The sequence below is a fragment of the Sceloporus occidentalis genome, unplaced genomic scaffold, assembly GCF_023333645.1.
Source record: "Sceloporus occidentalis isolate IW3139 unplaced genomic scaffold, rSceOcc1.0.p SCAF_6, whole genome shotgun sequence".
Taxonomy (NCBI): Eukaryota; Metazoa; Chordata; class Lepidosauria; order Squamata; family Phrynosomatidae; genus Sceloporus; species Sceloporus occidentalis.
In genome coordinates this window covers 300,608-314,481 of record NW_028316986.1, presented here as the reverse complement: position 1 = coordinate 314,481, position 13,874 = coordinate 300,608, and the positions used below count along the sequence as shown (strand labels likewise).

The following is a 13,874-nucleotide window of genomic DNA, read 5'->3' as shown; positions in this document are numbered from 1 at the left end:
GTTTTTAGACGACTCCAGAAATCTTTTTTAAAAAATGAAATAGAATTGATGTGAACTATTAGAATTTTATATGTACATTAATTATGATTGTCATTTGTAAATTTTGAATTTTATTTACTCTTTTTATGTATGTTTACTTCTAGCATAAGCTCTGAAGAGGCCATTTGGTATTTATTCTAAAAGCCGAAATGTGTTTGGATTATTGCAGAACAAGATAATCAAAAACCATTATAAGGAACAAAACAGAAACAAGTGCATAAAGACTTGTTTCTTCTTTTGCCTGTGGATCCTAACAAGTGCTTTCCAGTGCTGATTTGTAATTTTGCCATAGACCAGGGCATCAAAAGCCATGCTCTTCCAAGCGCTTGGCAGCCTTGCCGTGGGGGTAGGTTTGCCATGGGGACTGTGTGCCTCGGAGTGCTGAAGACTCTCCTTTCCTCATCTGCATCCTCCTTGTGCTCTCCCAGGGATGGCTGAGGAACTCTAGGGTGGTTTGGGGGTCTCCTGTGTTAGCAGCCTTTGGGAGGGGGACCAGGTGACAAAATGTTCCTTTCTAGTGATGTGGTTTTGGAAAATGGGGAGGAGGGAGACTAAATCAGACAAGGTTGGGAAGAGGGAGAGGTGAGACCAGGTTGGGTTGGGCAGGTTGGGCAGAGATTGCCAAGGTGAGTTGCAGTTGATTAGGGTCAAGTGTGCTTGGCGGAGAGGGACATGCATACATGCATTTGCCTTGGTGTCCCGCCTGGAGCATCTCTTTCTCTTCCTCCCCCAGAACAAAAGCGAGCTGCTTTCCACCGTCCACACTCTCGAGAGCCTGGGCTACAGTCTCTATGCCAGCTTAGGCACAGCTGACTTCTACACAGAGCATGGCATCAAGGTGGGCTTGAGGGAGTGATGGGGGGAACCTACCCAGGTGAGGCTCAGCCAGTGACCCCAATTGCAGCTGGAGAAGGAGGGGAACAGGAACCTCCCAGCTTCTGTCAGCACGGGAAGAGATGGGGGCAGAGTTGGGATGGTTTCGAAGGGGGTTTGGTCTGTGGCCCAGCTCCTTCAACCAGTGGCCTGAGGGAGAGATTTGGGGCACCTTCCTCACCAGCAGGAAATCACTCCTTCTGTTCCCCCACCCACCCCCTCCATCAGGTTCCCTTCCCTTCTGCTTGCTTTTCAGACCCCCCTTCCTGCACAGAAGCATGCAGCCCCTCCATCCCTAGGCAACCCAAGGGTCCTTCTTCCAGCTGAGCCCACCATCCGTTTTACAGCCAACAGCTTTAAGCTTATTCTGGGGGAAGGAGGATGTTCTGGGAAGTTTCGTGTGGGTGCCAGGATTGGGAATGTCTGTTTGTGGCAGTGGCTTCCCCAGTCGCTGCTGCACTGGTACAGTGCTGGCCATGCCAGTCCTTGCCCCATCGTAAGATCTCTCTTCCTCACCTGAACCTGGGCAGGTGAAGGCCGTGGACTGGCACTTTGAGGAGGCGGCAGCGGCGGAGGGCAGCGAGGTGGCGGGCAAAGAGAACCATCAGCGCAGCATCCTGGACTATCTGGCGGAGAACCACTTTGATCTGGTGATCAACCTCTCCATGCGCAACTCGGGGGGCCGGCGACTCTCCTCCTTCGTCACCAAGGGCTACCGCACCCGGCGCCTGGCTGTTGACTACTCTGTTCCCCTCATCATCGACATCAAGTGCACCAAGCTCTTTGTGGAGGTGGGTGGAGGGAGAGTGGCCAGGAGGCAGGCAGGGCATTGTAGTGTGAGGAAAGGGGCATATTAGGCCCTCAGTGTGATGCTGGAGCAGAAGAGGGGCACGGGCTGTGGGGATCCTTTCCTTTCGGGCATGTTGAAAGCTATCCCTGTGTCCCTGGCTGCAGGCCCTTGGGCAGATCGGGGGGCCTCCTCCGCTGAAGATGCACGTGGACTGCATGACCTCCCAGAAGCTGATCCGCTTACCAGGTAGGCCTGGGGTTGGGGGGCAGAACTCTTGGAAGAGTGTTTCTGCCGCTGGACAGACCAGCTTCGGTTGCTGCCTCCTGAGGCCAGGGTGGTGGGTTGGGAGCTGCCATGAGTGCTTCCCAGTGGACACAGAGTGGCATTGGCTGGTGTTCTGTGACTGACTGCAGCTGTGGACCACCAATGCCTCCTCTTCCCCTCCTCCTCTTTGAGCCCTGCCTCTGCAACAAAACAGTCTGCTTTGGTTTGCAGACAGTTCTGAGTACAGCTGCTTTGGTTTGCAGACAGTTCTGAGTACAGCCGGTGGCAGGAGACAGGAGTGGGACATACCCACCCACTCTCTGAAGCTCTGGAAAGCAACTGCCTGTCAGAGCAGGTGGGGCTAGGCTGGCCAGCCAGTCATGCCTGCTTTAAGGCAGTCTCCTTTGATCCCAGACTGGCCACCAGAAAGCGCACAGCCAACCTCAGCCATGTTCAAAGCGTTCATGCAGGGGACCCTTGTAATGTGGCACATGCATCATGAGCTGGCAGAGTTCAGACCCCGCACACCCGGGTTGTGTTCTGGTCAGAGCAAACCCACGCCTGCCACACTATGTGGGCTTCCCTGGGAGTGGGCCCTCTTGAGCCCATGGGGGATTTGCTTCCTGATGTGTGAAAGGGCTCCCGGCGTGGCTCCCAGAAGGGCTGGTTATTGCAGGGAAACAAGGACAGCCCCCCACTCCGCCCCCCACTGACTTCGCTCTCCTCTTCCAGGACTGATTGACATCCATGTGCATTTGCGAGAACCAGGGGCCACTCACAAGGAAGACTTTGCATCCGGCACTGCTGCCGCCCTGGCAGGAGGCATCACTCTGGTCTGTGCCATGCCCAACACTTCCCCTGCTGTCATCGATGCCGCCTCATTTGCTCTCGTGCAGAAGGTAAAAGTTTGCATGTTTATAGCGAGGGCAGCGGTGGGCATGGATCCTCCCTGTTCAAGGCCATCAGTAGTAAAACTATTGAAATCAATAAACATTCCTGCCAGGCTGGATTACTGCAATTTGCTTGATGTGGGGCTGCTCTTGAATCATAGAACCATGAAGTTGGAAGGTAACCCAAGGGCCATATAGTCCAAACCCCTGCCAAGCTGGAATACACAAAATAGAAACGCCTGAGAAATGTCCATCCAGCCTCTGTTTAAAGACCTCCAAAGAAGCAGAGTCTACCACCCTCCAAGTCCAAGACAATCTATTCCACTGTCAAATGGCTCTTACAGTAAAAAATAGAAATTTAATGTTTGAGACAGAATCTCTTGTAATTTGAATCCATGGGTTTGTGTCCTAGTCTCTGGAGCAGCAGAAAGCAAGCTGACTCCCTCTTCTCTATGGCATCCCTTCATATATTTAAAGATGGCTCTATCATGTCACCTCTCATTCCATCTTCTCTCTCTCTCTTTCTTGCCCCCCCCCCAAGTTGGCAGAGGCTGGAGCCCGCTGTGACTTTGCCCTCTACCTGGGGGCCTCCTCGGACAATGCTGGCTCCCTGGGGCCAGTGGCCGGAGCTGCTGCTGGCCTCAAGATGTACCTGAACGACACCTTCTCTGACCTGAAGATGGACAACGTCTCTCTCTGGATGGAGGTGGGTGCCTGTGAGGAGCCGCACGCTGGTGCCATCTTCACACTTGCTCCTTCTTGCTCTGGATCTGGGGTACAAGCTCTCTCAGGTCTTTGTGTGGCCTGCACCTTTGGCCGCAGGACACCAGAGCATCATCCTTCACCCTCTTTCTCTCTCCTCATCTCCCCCTGCAACCTTTCCAGCACTTTGAAAAGTGGCCCAAACACCTTCCCATCGTGGCTCATGCCGAGAGGCAGACCGTGGCAGCCATTCTGATGGTGGCCCAGCTCTACCAGCGCCCCGTCCACATCTGCCACGTGGCCCGCAAAGAGGAGGTGAGTGGCTTCCGGGTGAAGTATTCTGAGCTGGACCTAGCTGCATTTGAGGCCTCCCCAAGATGTTGTGGAGTACTGAAAAGCAACACCAGTATCACTGCCAAAAGATTTTGTTTTGGTTATTTATTATTGTTTATATATTATGTGTGTGTGTGTGTAATGTTTATATAAATTATATATTTAATCTTGGAGGGGGAACAGCACCAGCAGGCTGCTGATTTCTCCTGTTTGCTCACAGCCTTGAATTGCTGGGCTTCCAGCTGGGCCAACTGAGGCCAAAATGACCTCTGCACTGGGGAGCTGTGAATGTTAGGCCACAATGCTGAGGAGGACTCTAGGACGCATCTACCTGGTGCCTGGAAGGAATCCACCTCCTCCCTATTCCTCTCAGAGAATCACAGAGATGGAAAGGTTCCCCAGAGGACCCTGACTCAGTGTAGGATTTTGAGCAAAGCCATCCCTGGCGGTGAGCTGTCCAGCCTCTTTTTAAGACGTCTAGAGAAGGAGATCCCACCAACTTCCTAAGCAGTTTATTGGTTCCACTGCCAAACTGCACTCACTGTGTCAAGAGGTTGCTTCTAAGGTTCAGTGAAAACCTACTCTCCTGTAACTTCATACCATGAGACCTGATCCTTCACTCTGGGGCAGCAGAGAACAAGCCCTGTCTCCTCCTCTCTGGAGCAGCCCTGGAGGTATTTAAAGAGGGTAATCATGGTCTCCCCGTCTTCTCTTTGCCAGGCTGAACATGGCTGGCTCCTTTAACCTCTTTTCCTGTCTCTTCTCCCCCTTACAGATCCTGATCATCAAGGCAGCCAAGCAGAAGGGCATCGAGGTGACGTGCGAGGTGGCCCCCCATCACCTCTTCCTTTGCCAGGAGGATTTGGGGCGCATTGGGGAGGGCCGGGGCCAGGTCCGCCCCACGTTGGGCAGCCGTGAGGACATGGAGGCCCTCTGGGAGAACATGGACACCATTGACTGCTTTGCCACAGACCATGGTAAGGAGCAGCTAGGCCCAGGGAAGAGCAACAGCCATGGGTTTGGTCCTTTTGAGAGTGGCATTTGTGTGCTTTGGGGCAGAGGCCTGTTGGGCATGCCTCATGGCTAGATGGAGGGTGAGGGGAGCACCCGGGGGTGAGGGGTCCCTCCCAAACCCAACCATCTCTCTCTTCTTCCCGCAGCCCCCCACACTCTGGAAGAGAAGCTGGGCAAGGAACCCCCTCCAGGCTTCCCCGGCCTGGAGACAATGCTGCCCCTCCTCCTGACGGCCATCTCCGAGGGGCGCCTCACCGTGGAGGACATCGTCACGCGTCTCTATGAGAACCCCCGGCGCATCTTCGGCCTCCCTGTGCAGGAGGACACCTATATCGAGGTGAGTGGCAATGGGAGGGCCAGCAGCTGTCCTGGAGGCCAGGGAGGGGAGATTGGGGGGGGGAGGGGATACCCACCACTCTGGGGGAGTACCTTCCTCACAGCCACCTCTAGAGCCTTCGTGATGGCATGGGGGCAGGCTTGTGCCCACTGCCTCCTAAACTGTCATCTCCTCTCGATAGGTGGACCTCGAGCAGGAATGGCTGGTGCCCCCCAATACGTCCTTCAGCAAGTCCCGCTGGACGCCCTTCGAAGGGATGCGGGTGAAAGGGACAGTCCGGAGGGTCATCCTCCGTGGAGAGGTGGCCTACATCGACGGACAGGTAAAGCGACCTGGGAGGCAGGGTGGCATCCTCATCCAAATTGAATCATAGTTGGAGGGATAGCGAGGGCATCCGGTCCAAGCCCCACCATTATTTTTATTAAGCTCCACCTATGGATGTGGCAGAAAACCAGTGTGGTGAAATGGTTGGACTGTGGAGGCCAGCATTCATAGAATCATAGAGTTGGAAGAGACTGCCATCCAGTCCAACCCCATTGTGCCATGCAGGAAATCCAAATCAAAGCAACCCTGACAGATGGCCATCCAGCCTCTGTTTGAAGACCTCCAAGGAGGGAGACTCCACTACACTCCGAGGAAGTGTGTTCCACTGTCGAACAGCCCTTACTCTCAGGAAGTTCTTCCTAATGTTGAGGTGGAATCTCTTTTCCTGCAGCTTGCATCCATTGCTCCGGGTCCTAGTCTCTGGAACAGCAGAAAACAAGCTTGCTCCCTCCTCAATATGACATCCCTTTAAATATTTGAACAGGGCTATCGTATCAACTCTTAACCTTCTCTTCTCCAGGCTAAACATCCCCAGCTCCCTGAGTCGTTCCTCATAGAGCATGGTTTCCAGACCTTTCACCATTTTAGTCTCCCTCCTTTGGACACGCTCCAGTTTCTCAACATCCTTTTTAAATTGTGGTGCCCAGAACTGGACACAGTATTCCAGGTGGGGCCTGACCATTCAATTCCCAGCTCAGCCATGGAAACCCACGGGGTGTCCTCGGACAAGTAACACACACTCAGCCTAAGGGGAAGGCAATGACAAACCTCCTCTGAACAAACCTTGCCAAGATAACCCCCAAGATAGGTTTGCCATAAGGTCGCCATATGTTGGAAATGACTTGAAGGCACACAACAACAACAGCATGGATGTGGTACTGTGCAAACCATAAAACTTGACCTCCCTGCAAAAGGCATACTATCTGTTGAGGCCTGGTGCCCACAGAAGCCCCCACTCCTGCAGGGCAGGACTATTCCCCAAGCAGCCTTTCTGCTCAACAGTCGGTCTGTCTGTCAGACTTGTTTGTCTGGCTGCTGCTCTGCTCTCTGACCCTTTCGTGTTTTGCAGGTCCTTGTGTCCCCAGGCTACGGGCAAGATGTGCGGAAGTGGGTGGCCACAGCAACACCACTCCCAGTGCCCCCCAAAGAAGTCCTGAAGGTGGGTGCAGTGTCGCCCCAAGAGAGTTCCCTGGGTGGGCACATCCACCCTCCCTCCTGTAGGTGGGGAATGAATATGGGGTAGTTGGATGGTCACCCAGCAGTGAGCCCCCATGGCTGTTACTGGAGCAGGTGGGACACTTGAGTCAGGTGCGTCAAGGCGCTTCAATCCCTCCTGCCCCTCCTTGCAGACCCCTGAGCGTGCCCACCCCACGGTGCAGACAGAGGCCCTGCGGTCCCGAGCGCTCAGTCCCCGGAGAACAGCACCAGCAGGAGACGGGCGATTCTACTTGGCTCCCCGGATCCACCGTGCCTCTGACCCTGGACTCCCAGGTGAGGGTCCTTGTGGGACAGAGAGCAGAAGGAGGTTTGCATAGGGGGCTAGTGTCTCTCTGGGACAGACAGGTTGAAAAGGGCAGGGAGATACCTTGGCAGGAGCCCTCCACTTTCTGTAACCTCTGCCGTTCTTCTCTCCATCTCCTTTCCTTCCTTTGGGCAGCTGATGACCTTCGGGAAAAAGTGGTGAAGAAAGCCGCAGAGCCTGGTGAGCCTCTTATGGGCCCTGCCCCATATCATTTGGGTCCCTTTCAAGTGCTGCAGCTAGCCACAAGCCAGGGAATAGCAAGCAGAGGCCTCCTCTGTCTTGTCGACAGGCAGAATTGAGGTCCCTTTCAGTGCTTTGGCTGGGTCAGATCATGGAGTGGACGATTTGCCATTGAGAAGGGCAGGACCCAGTCATGGGGGCGGTTGGAGGGAGTCAGGGGCCACTTGGAGATCGACTGCCTAAGGCTGGGCCTTTGAAGGGGGTCGTCAGTTGCTGCTCAGCCCCAAGCATTGGTTAGAGAGAATGTGGAAATTCCCTTCTTCCTCATGGTTTTTAAGAGACCTCTGTGAAGCAGCAGACTGTTTCACCAAATTTTCCATGACTATGGCCCCATACAGACAGGCCAAAATAAAGCTGCTTTGGGCCACTTTGGAGGTGTGCTATTTAAATGATGCATGCATCCTAAGAGTCCAGAAGCCACACCAAAGCCACGATCCACTCCTAAGGACTGGAGCACAGCTTTGGTGCAGCTTCCGGACTCTTAGGGCACATGCATCATTTAAACAGCATACCTCCAGTGGCCCAAAGCAGCTTTATTTTGGCCTGTCTGTATGGGGCCAATATTAATAAATGAAAGTAGACAAGAAGATGGAACCAGCCGGGTTGACCTGAAGTCAGTGAGAGCCTGAGGAAAAAGGCAGTTTTTTACATTTTCCTGGCACACATTTGCTCCTTAAACGACTTCAAACAAACCCACCTAGATTTATCTACATTCTGATCTTATTTAGAGGATGTAGTTGGAGCCATGGCTGCTGAATCTCTAGCACCTACCAGACATTGCGTCCCTTGCCAGCGATGGTGCAGCCACAGAAAGGCAGGCTGCTAGTCAGCCTTTACTAGTTGGGGGGGGGGGGGAATGGACAGACGGACACCCCTTGCTCTGGTGACTGACCCTTCTTCTCTCTCTCTCTCTCCCCCCACAGAGCTCCCCATGATCCAGGACTGCCCCCTGTACCTCTCAGGCCCCTTCCCCAGGCAGACGTCCCCCCAGAGCGTGCCGCACCCCCAGCCCTCCCCATTCCTGCACCCGCTGGTGGGGCAGCATGTCCTCTCGGTCACCCAGTTTACCAAGGGCCAGGTGGGTCCCAGCCAGGCCTTTCAGATGGAAGGAGGAAGGGCTTGGAGGTGTGTGGGGGGGTGCTCTTTAAAAATTGAGTTGTTTCTAACACAACTATTACTGTTTTTAACTCTTGGTTTTAAATTGTTTTTAATTTCATTCATAGTTCAATTCCATGTTAATGTTGATCCTTCTATTGTATTTGTGAACTGCCCTTGAGTCCTGGTTTTGGGGAGATGTCAGAATAGAAGTAAAGCTTATAACCACTCACCCATCCCTCCCATATGGGCACATGCACACTGAGCACCCCCTTCTTTTCTTTTCTGCCACGGCAGCTGTCTCACCTCTTCAATGTGGCGCACAACCTCCGCATGATGGTCCAGAAGGAGCGCAACCTCGACATCCTCAAGGTGGGCCAGGAGCCAAGGTGGGGCATGTGGGGGCAGCAGTGATAGAAGGGGGTTGCCTTGGGGCCTGGTGCCACGCCAGAGGGACTGATGTGGGCTCCTTCTGCGCAGGGGAAGGTGATGGCCTCCATGTTCTATGAGGCCAGCACACGGACCAGCAGCTCCTTTGCAGCCGCCATGTTTCGCCTGGGGGGATCCATCCTCCCCTTCTCCGAGGCCACGTCCTCCTGTCAGAAGGGAGAGTCGCTGGCCGACTCTGTCCAGACCATGAGCTGCTATGCCGATGTCCTGGTGCTCCGGCATCCACAGCCAGGGGCTGTGGAGGTGAGTCCGGGTGCAAAAGGGAGGGAAGGGAGGACTTGCTGGGAGGAGTCAGAAGGGCAAGAGCGAGGAAGAAGGCTCTCTAGGCCATCATTGTCATTCTCCAATCAGTGACTTATTATTTAAAACATCAATCAACTGCTTTGCCATCTGAAAATAAACCTTGCAATATATGCAGATGCGACATGCACTAAAAAATGGATTTCAGAGGATTTCCTGGTCCATTCTGTGTTTGTTTTTCTGGCATAACTTTAGCCCATTTTTAGAACATCTCTCTGCCCCCTTTATGTGGGCCTCTGCTGTTTGTCTATTGTGGGGGTCCTTTCTGTTCTCTTTGTTTCCCTGCTGGGGCATCAGCCACCCATACTGGATCACTGTTGCCCGCAGGCCTGTGGCTGACTTTCTGGGTGCCTGTCATGGCTCCCTTTGCCCTGCTGGATTCCATGACTGCCTGCTGAGCCTCCTTTGGGTCAGCCACTGAGTTGGCAGAGGATGGTTGTGCCCAGGGGCAACTGGGCTTCAGTTCCCAAAGACAATAAAAAGAGAAGACTCATCATGGCCCAGCCACTGGTGGCCCTGGGGTCATGAGAACATCAGTCTCTATCACTGCTGACCCTGCCCCTCCCCACCCTTTGTGTCTCTTGCTAGCTGGCCGCCAGGCATTGCCGCAAGCCTGTGATCAACGCCGGCGACGGAGTTGGAGAGCATCCCACCCAGGCAATGCTGGACATCTTCACCATCCGGGAGGAGCTGGGCACTGTTAACGGCATGACGGTAAGGCTTGTAGGGGCAACATGTCCAAATTTGCTGACCACACCCAGGCCCTCTTCCTTCACTGGGTGGGCAGTCCTTCATTGCCTTCTCCCCCCCCCCAATAATTTCCCCACAGATCACAATGGTGGGCGACCTGAAGCACGGGCGGACAGTGCACTCACTGGCCCGGCTCCTCACCCTCTACCGCGTCAGCCTGCGCTACGTCACTCCCCCCAACCTGCGCATGCCCTCTGACATCTTTCACTTCGTGGCTTCTAAGGGGATCAAGCAGGTGAGGAGGGGGAGATGGAGGTAGGGTGGGGTGGGGAAGGAAGGGCGCCTGCTGATGAAGGTGGGGCCCCCACCAGCTGCTGACCACAATCGCCCTCCCATTTCCTCCTCCTCCTCAGGAGGAGTTTGAGAGCATAGAGGAGGCCTTACCAGACACAGACGTCCTCTACGTGACCCGCATCCAGAAGGAGCGCTTCGCTACGGCCCAGGAGTACGAGGCAGTGAGTGTGAGATGGCAATGGTGGTCATGGCGTGACTGCTTCCAAAGCTCTAGGCATGGAACAGCTGATGGGGAGGCTTTCCAGTGGTCCACAGGGCTTGATGGAGGGGGCTCGCATCCTGGCTGGCAAGGCAATGCATTTACCCCATCCACTGTCAGTCAAGCATGCTGTGAGCCTGAGGCTATGCCAACTGGCTGGCTGGCTGGCTGGCTGGCTGGCTGGCTGGCTGGCCGGCTGGCCGGCTGGCCGGCTGGCCGGCTGGCCGGCCTCCCTGCGCCCTGGAGCCATCCAAGGTCCTTCTAGGTACTGGGGTATGTGGAGGGGTTGATGGGTAGAACGAAGAGCCACCATGAGCTCATGTTAGCCCTTCTCCCTCTCCTTCCCCTCAGTGTTTTGGGCAATTCATCCTGACTCCCCACATCATGACCCGGGCCAAGAAGAAGATGGTGGTGATGCACCCCATGCCTCGCGTCAATGAAATCAGGTGCAAATTTGGGGAAGGGGGAAGCATTGGCTGCAGCCTTGGCTCAGGCAAGCACCACCCTTCCGTTCCAAGGCCCCCCTTTTTCCCAGAAGTCTCCTCTCCCTCCCCCAAGCCATCCATCGGGGTGACAGTTCCCAACTGGTCCCTCTCTGGAGGGGCTCCTTTGCCTTTCAGCTGTTGCTTCTTACGGCTGTGAGAAGCAACACGGCCTGAATCTGAGAGGACCCTTCCTTCTGCACTGGTGGTTCAATGCCAGTCCTCCAACCACAACATTGTGAGTTTGATTCCACTCACCCTCCATCCTTCTGTAGGTCAATAAAATTAGTACCCAGTTTGTTGAGGACAGTTGGCTTACAGATTGTAAACTGCTTACTGAGTGCTTAAGTTCACTATGAAGTGGTGTAGAAATATACTTGCTATTGCTATTGCTGTGTTTGAGCGGTAAGTGGCCCATGTCTCAGAAAGAGTATCTGGCTTCAGGACTGTCTTGTTGAGACACGTTTGACAGGCTGGTCACCTGGCTGCAGCTGCTCCCAGCCCCTCACAGTGGCCTCTCTTTCCTTCCAGTGTGGAGGTGGACTCGGACCCTCGGGCAGCCTACTTCCGGCAGGCAGAGAACGGCATGTACATCCGCATGGCGCTGCTAGCCACGGTCCTCGGCCGCTACTGAAGCTCCTTGCCCATGGCACCCCTGACAAGGTGGACTGATTTCTGCCCGGTCCAAGGGCTGGGCTGTCACCCCACAGACCAAAGGCTGCTGCTGCTGCTGTTGTTGGCAGGCGAGGTTTGTGCCAGGGACACTGGCAGGAGGCTGGTGGGAGGAGCAGCCATGCCAGTGGGACAGGAAGGGCCCATGGGCTTTTCTCCTGAGTGCTTGTCTTCCATCTTATCCTGGCTCCTGCCACGTCCCTTTGGGCAGATGGGCTGGTTGGGTGCCCAGCCCTGGCTCTGCTTCCTTGGTCCTCTTTCTCCCTGTTTGGGGTCCAGAACCCCATCCACTGCCTGCTTCCCACATCTAGCAGCTGCTGGCTGCAACAGAAGAAGGAGGGCTGCCGCCTTTCAAGTCCTCGGAGGGTGAGGCGGGGGCTCCTTGTAGGACCATTCCAGGTTGTGACGCACATTGCTGGCTGCCCTGGGAGTAGCCCTTGGCTGCCACTTTTGTACTTAGATCTGTGAACCCAGCCGACTCCCTTGTTTTTTCTTTTCCTTTTTTTAATAAAAAAAAATACAAAATAGAATTAGTAGAATTCAGCTTGTCCTCATGGCATGTCTTTTCTGGGGGGGGGGGGGGTTGATGAGCACTTTGCTGCTGAGTGTGTGTGTTTGCCTTTGTGCATTTGGGTGTCAGTCATGATGCAGATGGATAAGGGGGGGGACTAAAATGGGCCCTTCCCTACTAGGTCCCCCCTTGTCTGGCAAAGTTTATGTGCCTGAAGTTTGGCCCCACTTGCTGGGCAATGGTGTTGGGGCCATAGAGGTGTCAGGAGGGTATAGGCAGCTCTGCGGTCACTTCCACCACCCTCTCAGCTTCCAGATGCCCCCCCCCCCCCCAAATGTTACTGCGGCAGCTAAAAAGGTCAATGCAATATTACGCTGCATCAATAAAAGTATAGTGTCTAGATCAAGAGAAGTAATAGTGCCACTCTATTCTGCTTTGGCCAGGCCCAACCTGGAATATCGCATCCAGTTCTGGGCCAAAGAATTCAAAATGGACATTGAGAAACCAGAGGCATGTGTCCAAAGGAGGAAGACTAAAATGGTGTAGGGTCTGGAAACCATGAAGCCCTATGAGGAAGGACTTAGGGAGCTGGGGATGTTTAGTCTGGAGAAAAGGAGGTTAAGAGGTGATATGAGAGCCCTGTTTAAATATTTGAAGGGATGCCATATTGAGGAGGGAGCAAGCTTATTTTTTGCTGCTCCAGAGACTAGGACCCAGAGCAATGGATGCAAACTACAGGAAAAGAGATTCCAGCTCAACATTAGGAAGAACTTCCTGAGAGTAAGGACTGTTCGACAGTGGAATATTCTTCCCCGGAGTGTAGTGGAATCTCCTTCTTTGGAGGTCTTTAACCAGAGGCTGGATGGCCATCTGTCAATGGGGATGCTTTGATTGAGAGTTCCTGCATGGCAGAAGGGGGTTGGACTGGATCAGGGCCCTTCTTGCGGTCTCTTCCAACTCTAGGATTCTATGGACCCATTTCCATCAGGGATAATGGTAAAACAAGGAGCAGCAATAAAAATTTTGTACAATGCTTGGCCTTGGGCAAGTCACACTCTCTCAGCCTCAGGTAAAGGCAATGGCAAATCTCCTCTGAATAAACCTTGCCAAGAAATCCCTGTTCACAGATCTGCCTGTGGGTCGCCATAAATCGGAAACAACTTGAAGGCACACAGCGCAGAGATAACTATAAATGGTTTTGCCTGTGTTTTGCTTTCACCTGTGCTTTAAATACACATCATCCCATATTGGAAGAGAGATGCAAATCTTAAAATAGGCCTAAAAATATATGCCAGTAAGCCTGAGATAAACCTGTCCTCCTCTTGGCACAGCCCCCGCCAAGAGTCAGGTTGTGAATAAAGCTAGAGCTTGGTCCGGCAGATCAGCGTCTTAAAGATGGCGGTTGAAGATTTGGAGAAGGCAAGCGGCTGCTGCTTTGGAAAATGAGGGACGTGGAGCTGTTTGCCAGGAGAAGGAAGGGGAGAGGGACCCACTTCTGCAGAGGGTCGTTGAGATGCTTTATGCTTTGCAGACGAAGGAGCAAGAAGAAGCAGACGGAAGTCTAGGAAAGCTCATGCTGCCAACTTCTTTCTTTCAGTGTGTCTCAAAGATGCTACAATCTTATTATATCTAAATGCATCTGAGGAAGTAGACCGAAGTCTAGGAAAGCTCAAGCTTCCAACTTCTTTATTCCAGCGAGTCTCAAAGGTGCCCTAAGATCTCTCTATTATTATTATTATTATTATTATTATTATTGCTATTATTATCATCTTATACCCCGCCTTTCTCCCAAA

At 53.6% G+C, this 13,874-nt stretch overlaps 1 protein-coding gene across 7 annotated transcripts in view; it reads left to right on the top strand.

The window, feature by feature from the left end:
- The window catches only part of CAD (carbamoyl-phosphate synthetase 2, aspartate transcarbamylase, and dihydroorotase), a 30,038-nt gene extending 17,937 nt beyond the window's left edge, over nucleotides 1-12,101 (top strand). For 2 of the 7 annotated variants that reach the window (XM_089528629.1, XM_089528627.1), the window contains 20 exons: nucleotides 773-877; nucleotides 1,443-1,703; nucleotides 1,867-1,948; nucleotides 2,699-2,865; nucleotides 3,398-3,562; nucleotides 3,742-3,873; nucleotides 4,667-4,868; nucleotides 5,052-5,242; nucleotides 5,424-5,564; nucleotides 6,636-6,725; nucleotides 6,916-7,057; nucleotides 7,224-7,268; nucleotides 8,252-8,406; nucleotides 8,721-8,795; nucleotides 8,904-9,116; nucleotides 9,762-9,887; nucleotides 10,003-10,158; nucleotides 10,277-10,378; nucleotides 10,768-10,862; nucleotides 11,430-12,101. In XM_089528629.1, coding sequence (XP_089384755.1) covers nucleotides 773-877; nucleotides 1,443-1,703; nucleotides 1,867-1,948; nucleotides 2,699-2,865; nucleotides 3,398-3,562; nucleotides 3,742-3,873; nucleotides 4,667-4,868; nucleotides 5,052-5,242; nucleotides 5,424-5,564; nucleotides 6,636-6,725; nucleotides 6,916-7,057; nucleotides 7,224-7,268; nucleotides 8,252-8,406; nucleotides 8,721-8,795; nucleotides 8,904-9,116; nucleotides 9,762-9,887; nucleotides 10,003-10,158; nucleotides 10,277-10,378; nucleotides 10,768-10,862; nucleotides 11,430-11,532 — 2,748 coding nt within the window. In that variant the 3' untranslated portion in view covers nucleotides 11,533-12,101. Of the gene's footprint in view, nucleotides 1-772; nucleotides 878-1,442; nucleotides 1,704-1,866; nucleotides 1,949-2,698; nucleotides 2,866-3,397; nucleotides 3,563-3,741; nucleotides 3,874-4,666; nucleotides 4,869-5,051; nucleotides 5,243-5,423; nucleotides 5,565-6,635; nucleotides 6,726-6,915; nucleotides 7,058-7,223; nucleotides 7,269-8,251; nucleotides 8,407-8,720; nucleotides 8,796-8,903; nucleotides 9,117-9,761; nucleotides 9,888-10,002; nucleotides 10,159-10,276; nucleotides 10,385-10,767; nucleotides 10,863-11,429 lie in introns of all 7 variants that reach the window. The other 5 variants (XM_089528628.1, XM_089528626.1, XM_089528634.1 and 2 more) reach the window with 3 other exon arrangements.
- The last annotated feature ends 1,773 nt before the right edge of the window (nucleotides 12,102-13,874 follow it).